The 26,355-nt window shown below is 46.1% G+C and overlaps 1 protein-coding gene across 2 annotated transcripts in view; it reads left to right on the forward strand.

Annotated features, from left to right (window-relative positions):
• Positions 1-24,008, forward strand: part of DNAJB6 (DnaJ heat shock protein family (Hsp40) member B6) — a 64,069-nt gene extending 40,061 nt beyond the window's left edge. Inside the window, exons 9-10 of one of the 2 annotated variants that reach the window (XM_074574138.1) lie at positions 14,217-14,423; positions 22,382-24,008. In XM_074574138.1, coding sequence (XP_074430239.1) covers positions 14,217-14,423; positions 22,382-22,464 — 290 coding nt within the window. In that variant the 3' untranslated portion in view covers positions 22,465-24,008. Of the gene's footprint in view, positions 1-14,216; positions 14,659-22,381 lie in introns of those variants that run through there. The other variant, XM_074574137.1, reaches the window with a different exon arrangement.
• Positions 24,009-26,355: the final 2,347 nt, after the last annotated feature.

A 26,355-nucleotide genomic window follows, 5' to 3' on the forward strand; every position in this document is an offset into this window, starting at 1 on the left:
GCCTGCCCGTCTGCGGGCTGCTGTCTCGCAGGGGGTGTGCTCCTCGTCCTGGACAGAATAGTTTCCAACTGTGGAAAGCCTTTTCTTTTACGAGAGCTGTTAGAGGGGGGGATTTTGTTTTTCGCCTCCCCAGCTTCTCCTGAAACAAAAAGCCAACCCTTCCTTCACGTGGGACTCCAGATTCAGCTAATTGTCCTGTTTTCTGGGTGTGGCGGTAAAATTCCCCAAATTACCGGTGTCTCCGGTGTTGAGTATGGACCTGTAAGTGGCACAGAGCCAAGCCAGCAACTTGAAGTGCAGCTTTAATGTAGGTTTCGGTGATAATAATGTGGGTTTAGATGATATATTGCTAACAGAGGTCAAAGCCTCTCCAGTTTCCTATTTTTGTGACAGTTCTGGCTAATCTTCCCTTAAAATGTAGACCCACCACATTTTCAGTGGAAATTGGGATAGAGATGGACGCTCTGAGGTCCTAGCTGAACTGTCATCAATGTCCCGTATGTTAGTGTTACACCAGAGTGGTTTTATTTATCAATTTGTCTTCTCAATAGAAGTTCAACGCTTTGTCGGCTTCTGCTAACAGATTCCACCTCCTGGAAGGTGAACTGGCTGCGTCGTCTGCCGTAATTTTGTCCCCAGGCCACTACTCAGTCTTGAGTAAGCAACTTTTTCTTCAGAAAAACAGTTGTTAATTCTTTTATTGAGTGTTTTTAAAAATTCCTGTAAAAGGAGATTGTTTCTGCAGAGATGCCAGGCTGTATCCAATATTGGGAGTTCAGGCGAGGTCGGAATTTTAATTGGAAAGGGATGAAATATTCTCAAAGGTGCAAAGTCTGGGACTTTTGTGAGAGTCGCTGACTTGCTTGACAATAAACATAGTTGAACGTCAGTCTTACCTGTTGCGCATCTGTTCTAGGTTTCCTTTCGATATCACAGTGCTGGCTGCAGGCCTGTCGCCTAAATGAAGTTTCACATCTTCAAACTTAGTAAAACTCTTGGCAGGTGTTTCTGAGAAGATTTTGAGTTTGCTGGTGTTGAAGAAGGAGGTGGATTAGCTTTGCTGGGTCCTGCACTTCGGGCTGCTAGTAGTGCAAATAGGTCGTTATAGTTAAACAGTGTGAAGCTCTGCAGCTTTGATGAAGTGTTTTTAAGGATTTTTCAAATATTTATGCCATGGTAGAACGAGTCCACTGAACGCCTTCATTGCCATTACAGAATTACAGGAGACGCGGGTATGTCCGAACGCCAGGTGATTTTGAGCAGAAGCTCATTATGGCAACTCCAGGTGTTGTTGTGCAGTTTCGGTGGGCGCATCGCTTCCATGGGCGCATCCACCTCTCCACCGAGAGCCGGTGGGCATTCGGGTACTCTTTGCTCCCTTCTGGAATGTGGCGTGTTCCAATTTTTCTGCCTTTGTGGTAACTGTTAAATCCTGTTCCCTCCCTTTTTCGCTTTGGCCTCAGAGATTTGTGGTTGGAAACGGTTGTTGTTGTCCTTGGTGCTTCATCCCGTGGATCTCAGAGGTGTGTTTGAAGAGGAGAAGGTGGGATGGTGCCGCTGCAGCAGCATAGGGTGGGAACAGGCATCATTCCAGGCATGGGCAGCTCTGGGTGGCCTTCCCAGGAGATGTGTGGCCGTGTTGAGTGCACCAAGCAGGTGTCAGTGTCGCTGTTCACATTCCCTTCCGTTTCCAAAACTCACCAGGTTCTCCTGGTAAAACATTCCTTGTTCCCACTGGATCTCTGCAGATGGAGCTTGTAAAGTGACTGATGATACCGGTGCCAGGCACAAAAGAGAACTGTAAGTATTGGGTTTTTTGGGTCGTAATCACGTTTCTGGTTTGGTGTTCGTTGTTTTTCAATTGAGAAAATTTTAATTTCTGTGCTCTCCATTTATTGCTTATTTTGGTCAGAACGTCAGTTTGATCAGCGTACACGGAGCAATTTCTGTTTGTGTGTATACGTACGTATGTATTTGTGTGTGCGCGTTTCTGTGTATGAACATTTAGGTATTGATAGGTCTTGGATTTGAAAAATTACTTGTTGTATTCCTAAACTGTGGTGGATTCTAAGGCACAGGCTGAAAAGCTTGACTATGAGTGGGGGAAAAAAAGATTGTTTGGCAACTTTGAGAGTTCCCTGATGGATCGGAGATGCTGAACAACAAAAAGTGGTACAGCTTGGGAGGTATAGGTTCTTAATTAAATACAGTGTTTAGTCACAATTAGTACTGAACATCAGCTTGAAATGCTATTTCTTGCAAATTCAGACTCCTGATGTCAGTATTTCTGAACAGAACACCAACTAACGGCGTAGTGCTCTCGTTGTCAGGAAGGAGTCAAAAATAGGGTTGGGTTTTGTGGTGAAGGTTCATAAAAACCCATTGAGCTGTCAGAAGAGGCCTCCTTTTACTCTGTCATTTACACGTGTCATTTTCAGGGTCAGTTAAAAGATGGTGGTCTTTGTCCATGGAGCTCTGTAAATCAGGGGTATGTGCCGGCTTTGGGAGCCGGGATTTGCTTGCCCTAGTCCTAGTAATGTAGGAACGGATGAGGAATGAGTGATGTGTTGTGGGGTACAACTGGAGGGGGCAGATACCTCTTTCTTTTTTGTACTTTATATGTGAAAGCCCGTGTGTCATGTTTAAGGCCCAGGGTAGAAGGGAGAATATTTTTCAAATGATTAACCTGAGAAGATGAGAGCTTACAACCTGAGCACGGGCAATGCGATATAAAACGTGGAGCTTGCTCTTACTGTCTTCGTGTCTGTGAGATTTCAACAGCGCTAATAGCCATTTGATGAAAATATATACTTGGTGATTTTGTGCTTTTGCCAAATTACTATGGAAGTGTTGACAAAACAGCTGGGGAAGTCATTCATCACATATTTCTGAAGTCACTCATGAGATTCTTTTCTTTTTAAATTTAACAGCATGACTTTTTGCTTTATATATGATTTTTTTTTCTCTTATGGTAATCTGGATTTGCTGTACATAAAGGTTTTGAAGACTGGTTTCAAGCTGATAATCAATGGAAAAATATGTAACAAAATGGTGTAATTTGCAAACTAGGACTTGCTCGGAACTGCTCTGGAGATGCTCCTTTTTGTGAGGCCACGTGGAAATATAAGACGGTATCTTGATCCTGTAACTTGTTGGTTTTTAAGCATTATAAAGATCTGTTCATTGTGAAAGTAGTAGAGCACTTTTCCTCCGCTTGCTCTCTGAAGAGTTTTCTAATTAGAGGCCAGTTTTGATGGACCTGGTGGTGGTGACCCCTAGGAGGGCTGAAGGCAAGAAGCAGTTTTGTCCTTCCGGGCAGCAAAGGGGTGGTTTCCTCTGGCACTGGGAGATGCTGGAGCAGGAGAGGTGGGAAGGTCGCGGGGCTCTGCTGGGCACAAGGAGAGAGGAGATGCTGGTGGAAGGCGCCTCGTGTCTGGGTACGTGATGGAGGACCTGGCCGGGCTGCATGTAGTTGTGTCATGGGTTTTTTGGTTTATTTTCCTGTTTTCCTTTAGTAGTGAGTATTAATTTGCATTGTAAGGGCCGGTTCTGTTGGGGTTTTTTTGGGTTTGTTTCCTTTTTGTTTGTTTTGTTTTTTTCTCAATAAGATTTTGTTTTGCGGTTCAACATCCAATTTCAAAGTGAAACATGAGCTGTGAGGCTTCCTCATGGTAGAGATGAAACCTGCAGGGATTTTGGCTTGAGGGTGAAATATAGGTGAGATGAAAATATTGAACCCAATCAAGTATTTTGCTGTTGGTGATACCAGTTCTGGAGGAAGAGGGGCTCTGTAAGAGAGGGAGACGGTTACAGTGATCTGTAATCCCCCGTCTTGCCTTCTCATTGCACAGGGAGAGTGTTGGGGAGAGAACCCCCAAGAGTAGGAGCCCTGGTGCAACTCTTTAGGGGGGTCTGGCAGCAGCATTGCAATATAGCGGTGTACAACGTGACTTGGAGGAAACCATGGTAGAGATCTGACATGACCCCAAAAAGTGGAGAAAGCATCATCTCTTAAGCAATTTCAATTGCTGTTTAAAAAATCAGGTCCATTTGTTCAAACTCTGAGCTTGAAATCTTGCTAATTTGTATTTATATATGTCAAGCTGCGAAGCTCATTCCACGTTCTTTGCTTCCTTTCAAAATTCATGCAGAAAGGAATAAAAGACCCCTGTGTGATAAAGTCTTTTAAAATTAATAAAATTCACTTTGAGTAGCAGCATGCAAATGGGGTCATCTCGCTGCTTGCTGGAAACGCGGGGATTTGTGTTACCTCCTGCCATTTGCATTTCCCACATCCCAAATCTTTTAAGATGAGAGCAGTTGGCGTAATCCATACGGATGCCCTGGCGTGCTTCGACAGAAGCAAAATAACTGCAAAACCCTGGATGTGCTCAGCCTGCACTTCTCTCTGGCCTCAAATTTAGCGTAGGGTCATTTGTTGGGCTTTAAGAGATCACAGAATCATAGAATCAGAATTGCCTGGGTTGGAAGGGACCTTTGAGATCATCGAGTCCAACCATCAACCTAACTCTGGCAAAAACCATCACTAAACCATATCTCTAGGCACTGTGTCTACCCGTCTTTAAATACCTTCAGGGATGGTGCCTCGACCACTTCCCTGGGCAGCCTGTTCCAACGCTTAATAACCCTTTCAGTGTCAAAATTTTTCCTAATATCTAATCTAAACCTCCCCTGGAGCAACTTGAGGCCGTTTCCTCTTGTCCTGTCTCCTGTTCCCTGGGAGAAGAAACCAACCCCCACCTCCCTACAGCCTCCTGTCAGGTAGCTGCAGAGAGCGAGAAGGTCTCCCCTCGGCCTCCTTCTCCAGGCTGAACAACCCCAGCTCCCTCAGCTTGTTCTCCAGACCCCTCACCAGCTTCACTGCCCTCCTCTGGACACGCTCCAGCACCTTCCGATGAGTAAGTTTTGGCAGCGAGGAGGTAAATCCAGGCTCTCTCAGCAGCTCCCTTGTCTATACGTCAGGCTGCAGAGCTCGGTGCCACGCGGTACGGTCAAACAAACAGGAGTGGCTTTAGCCATCGATCCCCGTTAGCCGCTGAGGGGAACAGCACGATGACCTCTCCTTTCAAAGCACCCGTTTGCAGCGCCGCTGCAGTGTTGGCGTGTGGTGTACGCTCATTTAATTTTCCCAGTTTGTTGCAGATGTGGGGTATCTTCGTGGCGAAACGTCGTCGTCTCGAGTAGCTCGATGTGCTGGGAATGTGGGATTCGTGTTGGTACACGCCGGGCTGAATACAGGATATAATGGGGTTCTCGGGCGTGTGCGGGGGTGGCAGGTAAAATCCAGATGGCTAAACAATAAAAAAGAAGAAAATCAAAAGGCTGAGGTTTCTAAAGGAGCTGCCATGGCCAGGGGGAGGGTGAGCGGACCCGGCGTGGGGCTTTCCCTGCCCTGCGCCACAGGGGTACGGGCTGGGTAGGAACAGCGGGAGCTGGCACCGGAGCAGCTGGATACGAGGGCAAAAATAAAAGGAGCAAGTGCCAGCTTTTAAAGCCAGAAGGGCAGAGGAGTGCTATGCGCGTTGAGCAGAAAGGATTGAGCCCTGCCCTTTCCCGGCTGCTGGACGTGCTGCAGCCATGTCTCTCCCGGGACCGAAATAGCGCTGCGAGAGTCACTCCATCAGTCTCAGTCCTTTTTCCCAAATCCCATCCCTTTTTTTTTTTTTTTTTTTTTTTTTTTTTTTTTGTTCCCCATCACTTCCCAGGATTTCACCACCACCTCCCCTGCTGCCTCCCACCGCTTGCGGACTCGTTTTCCCCCTCGCAGGAAAAGCCCGGCTCCCACGGCAGCGGCGACGGCAGTGCTATGGCAGTGCTGGTCCTGCCCTGGGGAAGCCCGGCCCAAATCCCCCCAGATACAAACTTAACACGAGGTTTTGAGTCGGAGCAGGGAGACGTAATGCACGACTGAGCGCGGCGCCGTCGGTGAGGGCAGAGCTGCGCAGGGGGCGAGGTGGGGAGAGGATGAGGAGGGACACGGGAGCAGATTTCTGCAGAGGATGTGGACTGAGAGCTGAGGACATCCTTAATTTCTAACCGGCCGAGCACCCCGGGCATCACTTTGGCTAAATATCTCCGCATTTTGCAGGAGGGGTGTCTCAAACTTCAGTTCGCTGCACCAGAGGAAACCCTGAATCTCCTCGTGCTCTCCTTAGCACTGAGGAATGCGCAATTGCTCCGCAAGGAAAATGATGGCCTGTAACTGCTCGAAGGCACTGATTTGTGTGAGACAACTCAAAACGTCACCCTTCTTCCTCTGCTTTAGCTGATAAAGTAGAATGTTGAAAAACCCCTCCCTTTAGGGTTTGCAAAAGCTCTGCCCTTAGCAGCGGTGGTGCAGATGGGGCAGCTGCTCCGGCATTCCCCGGATAGTTTCTGAGTGATTTCAGGCTCTTTCGACTTTCGAGACTAGTTGCATATTTTTATCAGTAGATTTTAAAATGGCTGCTTTTTCTCATAAGCATCACATCAAATAGCAAGAGATATTTTTTTTTTTTAAAGGCTGTCACTGTCAAACTCTGACAGTGACATTTTCCAAAGAGGGCTTGATGCAAATTTTAGTTCCTGCCACGTCTGACAAACTGGAGAGAGCACAGCCCGAAAGGGGGTTTTATAACTCCTGCTGTTACGTGTCGCAGAGTTAGTGTTTCCTGGCATTTAGAAACAAGTTTAAGAACGATTAATCAGAAGAACTTGCTCAACATAGCCTCCAGTAATGGTGAGGGAGTATTTTCGTGGCTGAGCGTGTTGCCTACGATTTCAGGAGCAGAGGGGGGTGTGTGCACATGTGATTTAGTAAAATACCCTGGGCTTGGTATCTTATGAGCTTGGTATCTTATCCCTCACACCCAACAGAAATTAAAAGAAACTGTGATGATTTGGCAACTTTCTGAAAACAACTTTCAAGTTTGGTCCCCCAAATGAGACCACTTCTCTGTTTTAGTAGAGTTACTTGATCTCCTGCTGCTTTCTCTGTGCCATAATATATTCGATATGGAGCATTTAAGAGAAGGAACAAAAGAACCAGTTAATCTCCAGGGTAATGCGGGCCCGTAGACAGGTAATTTCCATTAAGTAAGTTCTTGGTTACAACATGCTCCTCTAAAGTATGAGATTTCCCAGCAAATGTCGGGCTTGAGTCTCAGAAGAATGTTGGTATCTTCTGCTAAGTTAAATATTAATACTGGAGCTGCTGTAACAGGGGGAAAGTTTATCAGTACAAAAATCTTATCAACAGATTACAAAGATCGTAGTGCTATCGGGTTCAGGTAAGTGTATTTAAATGGAGATTTTTGTTTTCTTTCTCTTTGGGTTGCTCCTTCCGCGGCAGCTCAGCTCTCGCCGGCAGCCGTGGATGCAGTTGAGTCATCAGAAACTCCAGTGCCCTCCGTAGGCGCAGGGTAAATTCCAAATCCTTGTAATAGCGGGGGGAAAAAAGTCAAGCAAAGCTGTTTTATTTCTCACTCTTGTTTTGTTGTCAGTCAGCATCAGCTCAGACTAAGATCAGACTTCCACCTGAGTCCTCTCTAGAAGCAGCAGTACGGTGTCCTGCTCTGAGCTTTGGAAATACACCGCCTCTTAACTTTAAAGTCTTAAGGTATTAGAAAGACACTTTGCTGGTCATCATTCAAGAAAGATTTGAATGGAGGGAGTTTCTGGCAAGCCGTCCTTGCACAACCAGCTCTCTGGGAGCTTTAGCTTGGAGCCGTCTTGTGTCATTAGATGAAGCCAGGTGTCCCTCACCAGTTGCATCTTCTCCTGATGCTGGTTACAGGAAGGGCTGCGTGTTGTTCGCGGCCTCGGGGAGGTCTTCCTCTGGATTGAGCAAACTGGTGCGCCTACTTCGTATTTCTTAATACAAGGGAAAATCCTGATTTTATATATATTTATTTTTTGGGGGGTCAGGTGTGTAAGATAATAGGATGCACGCGGTAGGGCTGCCGTGCGGGAACCACGAAGGCTCGGCTTCCTCTTGCGCGGGGAGTGACATGGTAAATGTAAATAAGTGGTTCGGTATCCTCAGGATGTTTACCCCGGTTTGTTCGACATGTTTCTGTTAATTACTGCCTTGCCGTTAATTACTGCTGATTCCTGGTTGGATTTCAGTTCAGTTCTAGGAGGTACATGGATGCTACTTAAATGTAACACAAAATAATAATGCTAGCTCCTGTGGGGCTGATCTTTTGAGAAGTGCTCCGTGACTTATCCCATCCCACCTCACCTGGAATATCCTCTGCTGGGGTGTTTATATTCCTGTGTGTTATCTCCATTTTCCAGGAGCACACATGGACCCCTTTGGTGTCGCTGGTGGCTCCTCCGAAGCGCCCACCTCATCCAACAATTGTACTCAGGTCTTGCCTTAGACTTATGAAATCGATGTGTTACTGAATAAAGAGTTTGCAGTGACTTTTCTGATAACGTTGCCCCTCACGATAGGCAATATTGCCCTCTACTGGTTAATTACACGTTAAAGGATCCATATTTTCCCCTTTCACGCAGCAGCACTTTGCCGTGAGAAATTATTTTTCAGCCCTTCCTGCTTGGAGCAAAAGGCAGGTTTTGGTCCTGATGCAGTTTTTGAGGATGCTACAGCTCGTGTTTGGTTTCTTTTTCCCCTGCAGCTGCTTTTCATTTGGGAGGCCCCGGCACACCCCGACACCAAACTTTAATTATTGTTTTTAAATGTTAGTAGTAATGCTGAATCCCTTATTTTTAGAATTAACCCTAAGAAATGTAACTTCCCCAAGCTGGTTTTGCAAGTGAAATAACTGCAAGGTTTTTAATTATTGTTTGCAGTAGTAGAATAAGACCTTTTGCTTAATGCCGTAATCTGGACGCCGACTCCAGCAGCCCCCGACAATTGCCCCCTTCCCTGCCCCGGCTGGGGCGGCTGCACGGTGAGCTGGATCCAGGCACTGACCTGGGTTAAAAATAAGCTCTCAAAAAGCGTTATTTTTAACCTGGGTCAGTCCCCTGCTCGGGTTCACGGCGCAGCTGCCCGGGCTCTCACAAGAGTGTGCTGGCTCGGAGGCGCAGAGACGGCGAGAAGGAGCCATGGAGGGAACCGAGGGCTGTTTAAAGCCAGAGCACCCTGAAAGTTGCTTCTCAAGTAGGTGTTCCGGCTCTGAATTCGGCTACGGACCCCTCCTCCATACCAGCTGTCTTCCTAAAAGCCTTTTCCAGGACAAACATCACCGCTTGACAAAGCTCCAGCGATGTTTAAGCACTTTTTGGTGGTGATGCCCTGTGTGGCTGACCTTTCCCAGGGTAAATTTTTTCAAGTTTCGTTTTTGGAACCGGTACAGCTGGCTTTATTCAGAGTCTGGCTTGAATCTTTAGGTATGTAGGACAAGAGAAAATAGTAGGTGCACATTACACTTCTGTTTTGCTTTGCAAGGTGTGCTAAAGATCAATGATCAGAGGAAGGATCTGGTGGCTCGTACCGAGCACAGCGCTGTTGTCCATCCAGTGTTTGAGTCACAGCCGATGGGATGTTAATGGCGTTTAACTAATCCGAGGTGCCATCCTGCTCTCCTGCAACTCGTGAAGGGGAAGAAGTGTGGAGAATTTTTTGGCATCTATTTGTTGAACTAAACCTTGTCTTTACTCTGGGGGAGATGGAAAACTGAATGACTCTGTCGGGCGATCGAGATGGATTTAATCCTTTCACTACTTAAAGGGGGCTTATAAGATGGAAACAGACTTTTTAGCAGGGACTGTAGAAATAGGACAAGGGATAATGGTTTTAAACTAAAAGAGGATAGATTCAGACTAGATACAAGGAAGAAATTTTTTACAATGAGGGTGGTGAGACACTGGCCCAGGTTGCCCAGAGAGGTGGTGGAGGCCCCATCCTTGGAAACACTCAAGGCCAGGCTGGATGAGGCTCTGAGCAACCTGATCTAGTTAGAGATGTCCCTGCTCACTGCAGGGGTTTGGACTAGATGACCTTTAAAGGACCCTTCCAACCCAAACCATTCTATAATTCTATGATTTAGATGCAAAATGTGCTGCCTGTATAGTGGCGGGGAGCTGCTCTGCACCCCCCCAGGGCTCCACTGTGGGGCGAAGGGGTCAGGTATAGGCGACCCAGAAATAGGAAGCACAAATTATTCTTCTGGAGGAAAACCAGGTAACCTTGTAGTCTAATCAAAGTTAATAAAGTATTTGCCTTCAGTTGCCATTGTATTCTGCTTTGGGGCGTGTGGATGCAGTTCCTCTGGTGTGCCGATGCTTTCACAGAGACCCCAAACAGCGGAATAATGTCAACGGCAGCTTAAGAGGGAATTTTCTTCCACTGTAACACAGGTCAGCTCAGCTTAGCAGAAGCGCTCATTACAAATCCTTGATGACAGCCTGTTAGGGAGCTTATGAGGAAAGGTTTAGCGCAAACTTCCGAAGGGACACCGGTTCCCTGAGTCCGATACTGAGGAGTTGTGCTCGAGGCTTTAGCAGAGATTGCCACCTCTTTTGGGGTCAGTGGCGGGTCTGAACAAGTTTGCGAACAGCCCCTTCACCACTTCATCTCAGCGGGTGGCAGCACCAAGCACAGCCAGGGCTCTCCTGGGTACCTTGGGCTGGAGCAGCACATTCGGCCACGGTGATGGTGCAGTGCAAGGTCCAGCTTCGGGGATTAGTTTTGGATCATTTTTGAAGGAAATAGAAATTAATATACATTGCAAGAATTGTCTGTTTGTGGGGGGTTTTCTATTGGTGCATCATCTTTCAGGGAGCAATTGAACCATGAACCCCCTTGGAGGAGGGTGTGTGGATCTGAGGGGACAGTCCTTGCTCTGGGCTGTTGGCAGAAGGGCTGCAGAAGACACACCAGGCAAAACCTTGGAGAGGCATATTGTGACTTTTCACAGACAAAAAGTGGCATAGCTGTGAGGACTTGCCCCAAAACTCACAGGAGCGGTGTAACAGGCAGGTACCATCATTTTCCAGAGTCGGAGCCGTGCTGAAGGCTAAAACCTGCCCTGGAGAGCAGCTCTTGTGGGATTTGATAAAGCAGGACAAGCTCTTCTGCCTCTTCTCTAGACTGCAGCTGATTTAATTGTAAAGTTTGCAGTATGGAATGTCTTCCAAGTTTTTACGTTTTATTTTGAGTAGGACTCAAGCTGCGGGTGCTCGCTGGCAAATCTTTCTGCGCCTTCATTAGGTGCTTGGCGTGGTGGGGCTGGTGGCAGAGCTCAGCTCCCAGAGCCAGGGAGCTCTGTGGGAGCATCACTGCAAGCAGAGGATGGAGGAGGTGTCTGGGGACAAGGGGACCAGCAATGTGCCCTTGTGGCCAAGAAGGCCAATGGCATCCTGGGGTGCATCAAGAAGAGTGTGGCCAGCAGGTCGAGGGAGGTCATCCTCCCCCTCTACTCTGCCTTGGTGAGGCCGCACCTGGAGTACTGTGTCCAGTTCTGGGCTTCCCGGCTCAAGAAGGACAGGGAACTGCTGGAGAGGGTGCAGCAAAGGGCTACCAAGATGATTAGGGGGCTGGAACGCCTCTCTTGTGAAGAAAGGCTGAGGGACTTGGGTTTCTTCAGTCTGGAAAAAAGACAACTGAGGGGGGATCTTATCAACACTTATAAATACTGAAAGGGTGGGTGTCAGGAGGATGGGGCCAGGCTCTTTTCAGTGGTGCCCGGGGACAGGACAAGAGGTAACGGGCACAAACTTGAGCATAGGAAGTTCCACCTAAACATGATGAGGAACTTCTTCACTTTGAGCGTAGCAGAGCCCTGGCACAGGCTGCCCAGAGAGGTGGTGGAGTCTCCGTCTCCGGAGACATTCCAAACCCGCCTGGACGCGTTCCTGTGCAACCTGCTCTGGGTGACCCTGCTCTGGCAGGGGGTTGGACCAGAGGATCTCCAGAGGTCCCTTCCAACCCTACCATTCTGTGATTCTGTGACCAACATGCAACAATGCTGCAGGCACGTCACCAGGGAGGAGCAAGATTATTTTGAATTCTTCCAGTGGTCAGCTGTGCCTTTCGCACCAGCTGAATTGGACTAAAGGTGTCGAGATGGATCTCTAGCGTAGTGAGGAGTAATTTACTGGGGTGTGTGGAGAGCATCTGGTCTAATACTTAACTGCGCTAAGTGTTAGTGTGTCCGATTGGGGCGTCTCTGCGATGCACACAGACAGAGCTTCGAGAATGGCCTCAGCATATTTCTCAGTCCTGCATCTGTTTGCCAATATAAATTTTAAACATGCGCGACTTTGCACATCAAAAAGAAAGCAATGCAGTTTGTGTTTCCATGGGAGGGATCGCCTATTTCTGGTGCACTGTAATTTGTTAGGAAGTAAACTCTCTTGACTGTTCTTTGGATGTTTCCTATGTTGTTTTTTTTTTTTTTTTCACTCCTGGCATTTCATGCTTCATCGTCACAGCCCTGGTATGACGGGACTGATACATACTTCAGTGTTGTTGGTAGGGCTTGTAAAAATCCTGTAGCCTCTTATGGGAAATGCCGGCAATTCTGCATCTGGTGTTTTCTGAGCTTTTCCCAGTGCCTCTCGTAGCGGAAGCGCAGGGAAAACAGCCGTCCTTGGTGTTCTCATCACTTGTGTGTTCGTCTTGTTTGCTTGCGCTTTCAGAAGGGCAGGAGGCTCCAGGGTAAGAAGGCGTGAGTGTTGGGGGGGGAGGGGGGAATGGGCATCCAACAACCTGGGAAAACGGGTCCCCTGCGTAATATCCGCACACAGAAGGTGCTCAGACGCACGGCGGGGAGATGTGAGGCACTCCGCGGAGTCCTCTTCTCCTGCGAGGCCTCGGGTGCCGCACTGCACTGTGAAACGACTTTTTAAACATGCCTTGCCTCCTTTTCCTCGTGCCCTCAGAAGCATCTCCCCGCGTACGATTACAAGGTAAAGACAACGCAGCCTGTTTTGTTTGACAGTGTCGGTGGTTTGGTGCACACGACGAACCGGGTATTACTGCTCTTGTTCCTTACTGCATACGTGGTGCTTTTTTGCATCTTCAAAGCATTTTCCAGCCATGAACTAAGAGCGCAGGCATTAGCTGAGAGCACACACCCCTCCCGAAGCAGCTGATGCTGGGCACATCCCGGGAAAAACTTCCAGAATGTGACACACCACTTTTGATGCAAATAAAATGACGCCGTATTTCATCAGCTCTATTAAAAGTACTTAAGTAATTGAATTAATGAAACTTTAAAAAGCCTTTAAGAGACACACCTTTCTCCTCACTTTTTTTAATTTTCTTATTTTCCCCGTTGAATGTCTTTGGTTGGCTTTTTTATTTGTCTTACTGCTTGCCTTTCAATGTGTGGTTTTACTGGTGTTTTTCTGTGTTACGGTAGCCGATTTCTCTACTTTGCAGCGTTGGTACTGTTACAGTTTCTGCAGCAAAGGAAAGTTTCATGTGCAAAACAGCATGAGTATGACTGGAATACCTCATCTTTCATATTAATTTTTGCAAACATTGGGTTTTTATGTCCATTGTGTTCATTCGCGTTTGCTGTGCGTGCCTGCCTTGCCCCCTGGACTGTGCTTACCTCTGACATATTCAACTCCATTTCCCATCTTCATGTGATCCTTCACACTTCTCTACCATCCTCCCAGCTGTGGATGTCCAACAACCAGCCCCTCTGAACCCACGTTGGCTTTGTTTCTCTCCCACCATCCCTGTAGCCAGGTTGGGTATTTATCCCTCCTTTCCCTATAGCTTTTCCTTAGGCAGGGCCAACCCTTCCTAGACAGACAGCCCAGGCGAGGTGGGATGAGATGACAGGCTCTGCACAAGACAGAAATGTCGTCCAGAGCCATGTGCTCGGCTCGCTCACCCTGCCTTTTGGGGAAAAAGGCCTGGGTCTTTTGGCCTGTTCTAGTGGGAGGTGTTGCTGCCCAGGGCAGGGGGGTTGGAACTGGATGATCTTTAAGGTCCCTTCCAACGCGAACTATTCTGTGATTCTTTGATTCTGTGAATAAAAAAAAGCAGTGGCCCTGGAGTTGTCACATCCAGCTGATGTTTTTGGGTGGTTCCAGTCTGGTGAGAGGCCACTGATGGAGCTTTCTGCTCCGGACACTCCCCGATCTGCAGATAGACAGGAGTATCTGTGAACCAACCACTGCCAAGGCAGTAGTTTAGTGACACCCAATTTCCAGCCCAGTTTGAGGGTTTTTTTTTTCAGGCTAAATTTAAGCATTTTGGGTGCAGCTCACTTTTCTTGCTTTTTCAGGTGAGGCAGATGAAGAAGCCTTTGCCGAGGAGTGCAGACGGAGAGGACAACACGCCCTGCCTTTCCAGCCGACCAACCCTCGCCTGCTGAAGCCTCACAAGCCTGCCAGTTCCCCCAAATACGGCTTTCATTACAATAGCGATGAGGTGGAAGAACAAGATAGAAGCCGGGTTACGAGCAGCTTGGAGACCCCTTTTTATTTATCAGGTGTGCACAAGCATGTTGATGAGAAATGCGCAGAAAAGGATCCATCAGCTAGCCAAAAGCCAAAACCAAAAAGCCAAGCAAGAGGTTGTTGCTGTGTGTTGACTTAATGTTAGCTCCCTGGCAGATAATAAACGGCAGCTTGTGTGCCTTCATCCTGCATTAGCTCTGCTCTTCAATTTAGTCTAGATTCGCAAACGCCCCGGGATAGTCAAGGATCCAGGGCAAATATTGTCGTGCTGCTGAAGTGCCTATGCTCTTTGTTCTTAAAAGTGAAGGCCTTTTAGAGATTAACTAATCATAATATTTTGCACATTCATTTACTTAAATAGTGCTTCGCTTCCTTGCCAAAGGAGAAGTTCAGCAACTTGATATTATTTCTGGAAGCTGCAATTTTAGGCACCTAAATCCTAATAGAGAGGGCTGAGACCGTTCAGGTGAACGCGGAAGCGTGGTGATTGTCCTGGTTATTTTTGGAAGTAATTAGTCCTTTGATATATTTCCTGTCTGTAATGTTTCAGCAGTATAGTCCAGAGGCTATATCTTGGACAACAAAGTCCTCATAACTACTTGATTTAATTTGAACCTGTGGTCAGAGATGATCCAGGGCTGCCAGGACAGGTTTTCCTGAAACATGAAGATGTCTTTCCACTCGGATGCCCAAACCAAGGGCCCTTCTCGGTGGTGCTGCATTAGGTGAAGTGCTGGGAACCATGAGCCTACGAGGCTCCTCAGGCTGAACACAGCGCATGAAAAACATGTACTGTACCCCAAAACACGTGCTCGCCCACTCCTGGTGCTGTACCAGCTTCTGCTGCGTTTATGAGCCTTTAAATCTAACGCTGTCTTCTGTACGGAAGACTAAAGATATCATGTGGGATGACAGCTTGAAAAAATAGACACAGTCAGAAAGATGTCTTCCTGATCAGTTGCTGGAAGTTTTGTCTCTTTAGGGATGGCCAAGTTGAATCTTTCTTTTTTTTTTTTTTTTTTTTTAAAAAAAAGCCAACTTAAAATTTCTCTCTACAGAAGCCTGAATGTAACCTCTGGGCTGATGTCCTGCAATCTCCCACACAAGGGTTACAGGTTTTGTCTCCTGTGTCTATAGCCGGCAAAACAAAACCTTGGCTCTGCCTTTGGAGACTCTGCAATCATAACAACACTTGGTTTCCAAAGAGCATCCGAGTTTGACATGCACCTCGCAATTTTCGGAGCAATTCTTAAGATTGCTTAGGACTTTTTGCTGTGAATCTATTTATGCTCCAGGGCGCACAAGTTTGCAATTAAAATGAATTTCCAGAAGTATTTGTGCAATCACAAAACCCTCTTTTCTGCCAGTAGATTGTGAATTGCCATAAAAGATTCAGGCTGAAAACTTGATTGCAGTAAGACTAAGATTTTACCGTTGCTTTAAATACTTTGCCTGCTGTTCCTCTGACGGACAGGGCTGCTGAAGGAGTGGTCGAGTCAGTCATAAAAACCTACGTGAGTGTCTTAATCCCTCCCTGGGAAGTTTGTGCACGAGCCCTGGCCAATAATGCCGTTCTCCTTCATGGGTGTTCACCTCTGCCGACTGCCTTGCCCAGCAAGCAGGCTTCACCGGCGCAGCTCTGTCATTACATAGACCACTTACTTGGCTCCCGCTTGGCTTCTCCTTGATCACTGCAACAGCTGCCGTGCTCACACGGGCCAGCGTTGGGAAAGAACAGCATCTTTTTCTGCCTTGGTCCAAAGCCCACTCGCTTCGGTGGAAAATAGTTAAGTTCAATGGCCTCAAACCTGGCACCGTTCCACCTCCAGTCAGGCGTGTGGCCTCTGGCAGCGAGACGGCGTGGCGGTTTGAGATGTTGTCCCAGTTAGAGCACCTCGAGCAACCCCTCCGTCGTTAATGATTCACCTGCAGTGAAATGTTTTTCTGTTCCCAGCTCTAAGGAGTGGGGATGTTGGAGTTTTAATTTGTTAAGTCCCTAGCGAATCTAAATGAAGGCAAAGGGTTTCGTCTCGACTCCGTGGTGGGGATGGCTCTGGAAGTGGCCGCCTCTCTCCAGCGCCCCAGGAGAAAGGCTGGCCAACTCGGTCAGATCAGCAAGCGATACCCAGAGGTGAGACGAGGCCTCTCCTCACTCAGGATTTCTAGTCTTTACAATGGTTTTTTTTATAATTAAAAAAAAAAAGAGTTAAATTTGATTCTTCATCTAACATTGACACTCTGCATTTTAATAGAAATTTCTTTGGGTTTCATACTGTTCCTGGTTTCGTAACAGCCTTTAGAATAAAACTTGGGCTCTGAAGTCACCGCGTATCTCAAACAGCTCCACCCAAGTAATTGTTTAAATAAGAATTCAGCTATTACAAGTAATGCACTGCCTGATTGTATGATGTATGGCTGACTGGTGATACCCGAGCCGTACCGAAGCGGTGGTAATGCCGGCAGAGACCTGGGGGTTACAGCCACTAATGGTGGGGGCGGTGGTAACTACCCCTCAAAAACTGCTGCTCTGGATTTGAGAGTTTTGATCTTTATCTAGCAAGAACGGTTGAAATGTTTAATTGTTAAAATACTGAAAAATACACGATATGAAAGATCATTATTTGCAAGATAATATTGCAAGGTTTGCTCTTCCTTTTGAATGAAATAGCTTGCATTAACCTCAGACTTACAACATTAATAATTCATTTTTGCTCCATTTTCACCCGCTGGCATCCCTGAAAAGGAAACCACTTTAGAAGAACTAGCTTAACTAATCTTGATCCTTTCCTGGCATGGATTCCTCTGCTGGAAAGTTGAGCTATTTGTACTTCATTACATCTTTAATGCAGTCTCTGTTCTTTTTACTGGCATATGGTTTCCTGAATTACACATTACTAACTAGTAAAACTGATGTGCTTGGTTATCCAACTAAGTACCTTATAATTCTCTCACATACTTGTATTTGGGCATGTCATGGAAAGAGAAAGGAAAGCAAAGCCACTGTTTTCCATGTAAATCTTAATACAGGAGGCATGCTGGAGATGGGGAGACGGGAGGGAGTTCCCTCCCCCTTTGCTCCACATCCCCTGGCCGTAACCGTGTGCGAGCGGGACGGGCAACAGCCATACTCTTCTGCGGGCAGAGGGTGGGAAGGTTGGCTGGTGCATTTGGAGGCTGGCTGGTCATTCCCTGGCTTAGCCAGAGCTGCCTTCACGCATGTTTTGTTGTCTGCTAGTATGAGAGCATCCTGTAGAAGGTGGCTGGGTTGCACATGGAAGGGCTTCCAAGGCTGCATAGCCTTGCAAGCTTTTGCTTGCCATGTGGGAGTAAAACCTTGGACTCTATTCAGTAATAGTATTACCTTAATTAATAGCAGGCAAGCAGGTTTTATCTGGCTTGGTATGTTCTTGTAGCAATTCTAGGCAGAATTGGTAATGAAAATAGTACGGTGAACAAGCATGAAGGAAGGCCCCGGTAAGTCGCTACAGCTTTTCAGTCCCCTAAAACATCAAAGTTGGAATTACATCACTGGGTTGGCCAGTGAAACTGGAGAACTCACCCCTTGGATTTAACAGTGCGGATAATTAAACAGTGGAGCGGCATACCGAGACGGGGTGGGATGTTTTGTCACCTCAGGTCTTTACGCAGAGGTGGGTTCTCTCTCTGCGATGCTCCGTGGCAGGAGCAGGAGCTGCGGATGCGGTGAGAGAATTAGTAGGTCAAACTGTGGTGTGTGTTGGGCAGTGGCTCGGGCTGACAGGAGGGAACGTGAAAGTGTAGTGCAAAGCTGTAGTTGTAAATTGAGTCACACCTATGAAATTACACTGAAGCCGTGATCTGGGGTGGATTTTTGTAATGGCATATGCAAGCGCGGTCAGTCTGAAATAACAGATGGTGGCTGCGACTCAGAAGTAAGCTAGCTACCTTTGAAATAGCAATTTATTGTTTTGACTAGAGAGAGATTTCTAAGAGCAGAAAATTAGAAAGCACGCCACTGAATGCAACGTGCAGGCAACCGGCTGCCCTGTTAAAGCTCCGTGTGCATGTTGGAGCCATGATTGCTTTCACGGTTTTAAGGAGGGCAAAAGAATGGCCGCAATCTTAGCAAAAAGTTAGTCGATTGTGAAAACCATTTTCTCTGGGACTTAAAAGCATGAATCCTGCCCATCCCCAACCTCCACGCTTCAGAGCCTGGAAGTGGAAGGAGGCTCCTCCAAAGCCTTCATCTTTGCAGGAGATCTTCTCTAAAAACGAGGCCGTGGCCTTTATCACTGAGTGATGCGGGTCGAGAAGCAGCAATGCTGCATGGTAGTCGTCGGTCGTGACTGAACAGCTTATTTCCTTCTGCTGACTCCTACGCTCTCCTGTGCTGGCGGGAGGAAGGTGGAGCAGCCCCGTGGCTGCTCTCTGCATCCTGGTAGGGCAGGCAGATGTCAGGCAGGGCAGGCAGAAGTAGGATACCACGAATGGGTTGGGTAGGAGTGTTTTCCCCAGGACACTTGTCCCTTTGGATCAATCACTCCACGTGCACGCCTCCCTTGCAGTTGCCACCCAAGAATGTGATGAGTTTCATAGTCAGTGGCTGAACAAACCTGTGACTTCGGCAGGTGCAGATGGCAGGAAAATAGGAAGCCAGAAGGAAAGTCAATCTGGGACACAGCAGAGAGGCTTCCCAATTGGTTTGGGTCCTTGCTAAGTCCTTGCTACTAAGCTTTGCCGGAAGTTGGTTTCAGCTTTTAGCAGTGTTATGAAAGCTGGAATAGCTTCTGTGCTCTTTGTCGTTCTTCTGGAAGTAGAAGAGAAGGGGTGAAATGGAAAGAGCGGGTCATCAGATGCTGTTTGTTTTAGACAAGAATTATCCAGGTTGTAAACCAGGTGTAATTCCAAATGGTGTGGATTCTTGCTCCATCCATCTCTGCTCCTGGCAGCTGACAAGAGCAAGGACGTACCAAGTTAGGGTGATACCTATCTGCATCTGCGTGAATCTGTTTTCCAAACGTCAAAGCTCGGGGAAGGTCTCAGCAACCTGTTCTCCCTCCGCCCTGTAATGCATTTCTGGAGTTTAGATGGCTAACGATTGCTTGTAAGGGTGGAAATTTGAGAAGCCCTTATCCAAGGCCAGAACTGTTTGGCTGAAGCCGGCTCAGCCAGGCAGTAACTACGGGAAGTTTCTATGGCCACTTTGTGATGCTGGCGACTCACCAGGACACAGGTTCACTGCAAATTAATCAGATATTAATGGGGCTGCTGCTTTCTAATTCAGATTTTGTTCTCTTATGATGCTGGGGCTAGACTTGTAACCAAGGCAGCTAAATATGCTTTTAATTAGTGCTGGTTGAAGTATTCGAGTGAAATTAGCACCAAAGGGTTGCATCTTTAGTGTGCAATCTTTATTTTTACTAGGAGATGCTTCACTTGTTTGGATCAGGTTTTTGGCCGTTATCACCCAGCGTAGCATCACTGACGCCAACAGACTGGCAAAGTTCAGCCCATCCTTTCTTCCTCCACGGGGGTAAAAAAGGAAACGGTCGAGAGTGAAATTATTTATCACAGCAGGCTCGAAATAGAAAAGACCTGGCAGTTTTCTCTTGAGGAATACGCTGTATTTGTGCGTTATCTCCTACTTTGGCCAATCTGTTTCTGTGTGTCAGTGATAACACTTGAAAGATTTCCACTTTTCACCGTTATCATTCCGGAGGCTGGTAGAAGGCTGTGTTGTCAAATGCCTAAATATCTTCATACCACATTATTTTAACATTTGAGTTGTTTCATTTATAAGACAATGAATTATGTGGCATTCATTTCAAGTCATAATTTATATTGACTCACAGTATTTTTAAGGAAGAGTTGCTAGAATTGCTTTCAAAAATGCAAACATCTGAAGAAAATGGACTTGCAAAAAAAAAAAAAAAGAAGCGTTATGATATGAAATAGCAGTATCAAAAGCAATGGTGTCTGTATGTGGAAGCCAGTTAGAAATACTGACAGTGTTTTGAGAATGAAAAATGAGAAAATTATGAAGCTGATTGATAACCTGTTAGGGTTTAATGATCCTTTCCCAAATATCTGTGCTAATGTTTCATAGTTACTACATGAACTAGTTCTGATCAGCTGATATGATGCTGTTTTTCCCTCCAGTAAAGGAAAGAATCTTTTGAATAACACCCTTCGGATGACTGATTCTCAAGAGTCAGCTCGTCTGTTCCGCCTCCGTTGGCCTCTGTGGGAAAGCAAAGAGATGCTTGAGCCCTTCTGGGATGTGTCCCTTGCAGCAGTCAGTGAATTGCCAAGGGATTCTATTTTTGACAATGTATAGGTGACCGAGGGGCTGACATTGAAGTCAACTTCACGGATGGAGTTCTTATTTAGGAGATGTTCATGCAGGGTCCCCGGGGACAGGATTGTAGCTCAGGAGGGTGGCAGGGTACGGGGAAAACACAGCGTCATCTGCAATTCTGCAAAGCACTGCCAGTTTTGCTCTTCCTTAAACAATAAAACTGGTTTCCACTCTAACTTTGCGCAGGCTAATCGCTCGTGGCACAATTTCTAAATAAATATCCTGCTTCTTGACTCAGATGATTGCAAAAGATGAAGTCATGCTGTTGATACAGCGTAGGAGCTAGAGTGATAACCTGGGAACAGCTTCCCTTTGCTACGAGGGAGCATATTTCCTCTAATGCACAAGCTTTTGATAACGTCTCAGGTGATTTTAGCCCAAAGACTATCTCGTGGCTCTCCCCAAGTCTTAAACTTAAACTGAAGAACTGCAGTTCTGCCGCGGGCACAACTCTAATTGCACTTGGGAGGAGCTCTGGTTAGGAACAAACTTCAGCCACAGCGTGGCTTCATGTTCCCCTGACCTCCCACCGCTTCCTTTTCCCATCTTAATTGTGCTCTTGGTGCTACATTGATGGGGAACCGGGCGCAATGGTGACACGGCTTCCTCAGGGTCACATCTGCCTCCCTGCAGACGGAATGGGGGAAAGAAAGAGATTTCCGACAGGCAGAGCTGTGCCCTTCCCGGGCCGTTCCTCTGACTCCCAGCCCTGCCTCTGAGCTGGCTCCCAGGGGCTCCCCTGCTCGGCCCCGTTCACTGGACTCTGCTAATTCCCAGCGGCAGAGCACCGCTGAGCTAAAAGATCCCTCCAAGTATCTCAAAGCATCACAGAATAATGGTTATTTAAGGAAAATGTGTGCTACCTTCGAGTTTAGATTTAAGTGCGCTTGGGTAGGTGTGGTGTTGGTTCTGCACAGGTCACTGTCCATGCAGGTCTGCTGGCAAGCTGCATTTTACTGCAAGTTTGGAGGAAAGAACGAGATGCAGAGCAAGAACTGGTACTCACACATCTTTGGCGGGGAGTGGGGAAACATTGGGATGATGATCACATGGCTGGAAGCTTGTGCCTACTGAACCTGTAGCAAATAAGTGTTGCTTGAACTTAATACTTCTGTGCATTGTAGGAGTTGCGGCAGAATTATAAGCTATGGTGCACAGTTAAGCATGAGCAGGCTGATGACCTGCATATAAAATGCATATTGGTAAACACTGAGCACCTCCTTATTTACTCAGGATTCTCAGCACTCCCTCGTCTTAAAATGGAAATGCAAATACCGTGGCAACTCTGACTACTGTGAGCAGGAAGCGCCAGTACTTAAATAGCTCCTGCTGTATAAGTCTTACTTATTGCTTCCGTTTTGAAAATTATTCTGGTTTTGCATGTGCTCTAATTTTGAAGCTTTTCCTGAATGGCTTTGAAGTCTTTTGAAAGTTCTCTGGATCTTTTCAAACTTCAAAGATCGATAGTGTTTTCTTTCTATCCTATGTAAGGGATATAGTAGAACTGATCATTTGAAAAAAACAAAACAACCGCATTAGAAAGCCAGACCTTTTCTTTAAGATTCCTTAAACCATTCAGAGAACATGTGCTTTTGCTAGAGGGAAAAGTCCATGAATGCTGTGAATAGTGTTTTACAAGCCATGTTTCCTCAGGACACAAAGAAGGCAGCAAGAGGAGGAAGCAGAAGCAGAGAGAGGAACAGAAGAAGAAGAAGTCAACCAAAGGGAGTTACTAAAATGGACTTCTCTGCTATGCCAATACCTTTATAATAATGACAACTTAATGTTACATTTGAGCACACCTTTTTTGTGTATATTTTTTGATTGTTCACACTGCTAGCAAGGAAGTGACTCATGTTTAAAACTGTACTAAAATTGCACTATGTTATTCTTTTTAGTTTCACGGAGCGGCTCTCTTGCCGGTTCACGTTAGGGAATTCGAACGAGGCTGATCTTGGTTAGAAGTGTGTTATGTTCGAAGAAGTTGGAAGGCGTTACAGAATTTCTTACCTCTTCCTTCCCTGGGACTAAACCGACTCTAGTCTAGTGTTTGTTTATTTGTTTTGTAGGATGTAAAGGGTTGTGCAAATGCCTGGTTATTTGGTCGCTCCAGCATCACCATCAGGCCTGTTGAAAGAAGAGTCCTATTCACTCGTGTCATTGGGAATGGGATTGAGACATGAGCTCTTGTAGGGTAATTTATGCAAGCTTAATAAGTGACTTCTATGGTTATTTTTTTTTTCCCCAAGCTGGGCAGCAAAGGTTTGTCCCTGCTTTTAAAATCTTCCTTCATTTTAAATTGTATCATGAAGTTATATCCTCTGATTTTTAAGAAACTTAGTGTAATGATGGTCTCCTGTAAGCACTCCTACTGATTTCCTTAAGCATAGTTGACTCCCGATGAATCATTTAGTGAAATCATTCCTTATTTTAAAAGTTTATTTTCAGAACCTAGAGACAAATGATCTAAGCGCTACTTTAAAACTGCTCTTTGTTTCTGCTGAGTAGGTTTTAGATAACAAACATTTTTTCAGCATCCGTATAAGATTTTATCAAGTTGTTCCTGCAAAGAACTTACACCTTTATGTATGAGAGCATTTTGCATTGGGTTTATTGCAGGACTAATTTTTTTTTAGCTCAAAAAGTTGTCTTCAATTTAAAAGAAATACGTATTTTCTGGCAAGACGACTTCCTTGCTTCCCATACTTGTCTCATGTGCATGACACGTTGCTTCTCTTAACTTTTTAGTTTGTACAGAGCCCTTCTGTTGCCTTAAGCATTCACCTGCATGTTTCTTGTCAGTACGTTGCCTCCTCTGTTTAACCTCCAGGTAGGGAGTTATCAGCTTATGGTTGTGTTTTGTTTCTTTGTCTTCTTCTTGCCAATACATTGTTGATGTAACAGACTTAAACCTGGCAATATTGAAAGTCCACAGTTCCTGGAGAAACTCACTCATCCTAACGTTTAAAAGATGTAGGAATGCACATAATGGTGTAAGGAAGAAGCTAAACAGAAAAGTCAAGTCTGCATTCTAGCGTGGATTGATATAACAAATTCTGGTGTCTTTGGTATCCGAGCAGTTTAGCTTCGAATGCTTACATTACTCAATGTAACCCTACGCAAACATATAACCGTACATGAACTCTGTTAGGGTATTTAAATTATGGTTTATGTGAAATAAGACTGAGTACCGGTTTTCTGTCACTTAAGTACCACTTTTATTTTTTGTTTGTTTTGTGCAGTGTTACTAATATTTAAAAATAAAGAAAATTCTCCTTTATACTTTGTCCTCTTGCGCTGTACTGTCGGCATCAGTTGTTCATGTTTAGTTTCAATTAAAGCTTAGGCTGTAAGCACCAGGGGGAGAGTCTGCATTCACAAAACGCCCACAAGCATACCGAGTTATTCCTTTTGCTAAATCCGTGAGCAAGTTGATACAGTCCCTGTGTCAAATGGCTGAAAATGAGGGTTCGTTCTGGCTGGGAACACCACTGTAGGGAGGGTATACCTCAAACGGGGCCTGCACATTCGCTGTGCAAGGAACAGTCACGCTGAGTAATACCCAACATTCGGAATTGCACCCCATTTAGTATGCTTTCCGTACTCTGGGAGAAGTCTCCCCCAGTTCATATGCCAGTTTTAAGCTATTAGTGTTCTTTATTTGTTGGGAAAATGGTGCACGGTCTGGAAAAGCCGGGGAGGTGGAGGGAGGGAGAGGTGCCACCAGCGTAGGGCTGTCCCTGTGCTGTGAGCAGCCCCACGTCACCGGGCAGAGTGGCCCCGGATCAAGAATGTGCCCTGGCGCCCTGAAGACTTAGAGGAGACTGGGATTTGGTACGTAAATACCTTCTTGACTCTGATCCCTGTGTTAGGCTTGTAGGAGGAGGATAGAGCATTAATTAGTTAGGAGACTGAAGGCAGGTGCTAAATTAGTCGGGAAGCCTGTCTTACCAAGAGCACCCTTATGGCACTGGAAAGGTGCTGGAAGCTTGCTGCTGGGCTCCCGCACCCTGTGCTTCCTGCAGGGAGAAGCTCCTGGGAAACACAGAGTCCCCGGAGGAGGGAACCATGGGCATAATCTTTCCTATAACTACCTAGAATCTGCCCAAGCTCGCCCAGAAATTAAGAAATGTGGGCCCGTGGCCATTGAGCCTAATTCCTTCCTTCAGCCCGGTAATTTCTGGATTTTAACTGAAAGGTGACTGCTTAACTGAGCACCGTGAAGCCTGGTGCCGTGCTGACGTGGCTTTGGTGTTTACAGGACAGCCTGGACGTGGTGCCACGTACGTATGAGCAGGCACATATGTGAGGTCTTCGTATCCCAGCGCATCCATCTGCCAAAGGTGAAGGCTGCATGATTATATGGTTACTTAAAGTATGCGTCGGGGCAGGAAAAATGCAGGTGGGTGTGAGACACCACAACTGATAACGGATGATGCTGGCCCAAGAGTGGCTGTGAATAAACGTGTTGTGAAAGTTGGAGAAAGATTCCTGACCATCCTGCAACACTTCTGTGGAAGAGCTGAGGACAGAAACAGAGCTACTTTAAATACACACCTGACGTGATTTACAAAACATGTTGCAAAATGATTCTTTACAGAGCAGATACCTGGGCTCAGAGACCCAAAGTGCTTTCAAGTCCTTTTAGTGTCCCGTAAGGAAATTAAATTATTACGGTAGAGAACACTCAGTGAATTAAGCAACAGCATAATTAAAATGATACACTGAAAACAAAGCAGTTTTATCATAAGATAGTGGGACACAATTGCAAACACGGAAAATATGGACAGATAAGGGTTCCTGCTCCTCACTTGGAAGCTGCCACTATAAAAATAGTTCAAATTCAGTTGTTTTTCCACACCTTTTAGAGATGTGCACAGTCTGCTCTTTGAACTAAGGTTTGGCAAGACTTTGAGCTTAAATAAATGATCTCAGAGAGTGTAGGTGTCAAAATGATAAAAATGTATTTTTCAAGTTTTTGCCCGGCTTTCAGACCTGTAAATCCTACTTCTACAGGTAACAAAAAACTAATTTTTTACGTGTCAGCTCAGCTGCCTTTACAGACAATTGTTTTTTTTCACAAGTTTCTGAAACATCTCATGACCCTTTTTGTACGTATGTATTTGTTGAAATAACACACCAAAGAGAGGCTTCTGCTGAAAAGAAGAGAGTCAGATACCTGGAAAATGTATAATAACCATTAGGGAAGCACTAAACTGCCTGTTTTCCCAACCACTTCTGAAAGGTATGACTCGTATCCGCTTGTTCTTCAGGCATGTTCCTAGACATGTGCCACCAAACCAGTGCCCATCAAGGGGTGGGATTAACTGGTTGCTCCATTGACTGTCACTGTTTTATTCTGCCTATACAGAAATGTATTCATTCCAGCTTTTTTTCCCTTTGTTTTGTGTGCCAGTTGCAACAGGACTGGACATTCCTGGGATGCACAGGTTAGCCCTTCCGACATTTCAGATCTTGGTTATCTTCCTTCATGTGAAGTCCTGCTCCTTTATGCCCAGACTTAGCTCACGTTTTAGTGCTCTCTCCCGTCACCTTCCCTGGGGAGCACCTCTCTCCCCTGTAACTCACCGGTTGATGGGGGCAGGGTGGTACAATTGCCCATGATT

The sequence above is a fragment of the Larus michahellis genome, chromosome 2 (genome assembly GCF_964199755.1).
Source record: "Larus michahellis chromosome 2, bLarMic1.1, whole genome shotgun sequence".
Taxonomy (NCBI): Eukaryota; Metazoa; Chordata; class Aves; order Charadriiformes; family Laridae; genus Larus; species Larus michahellis.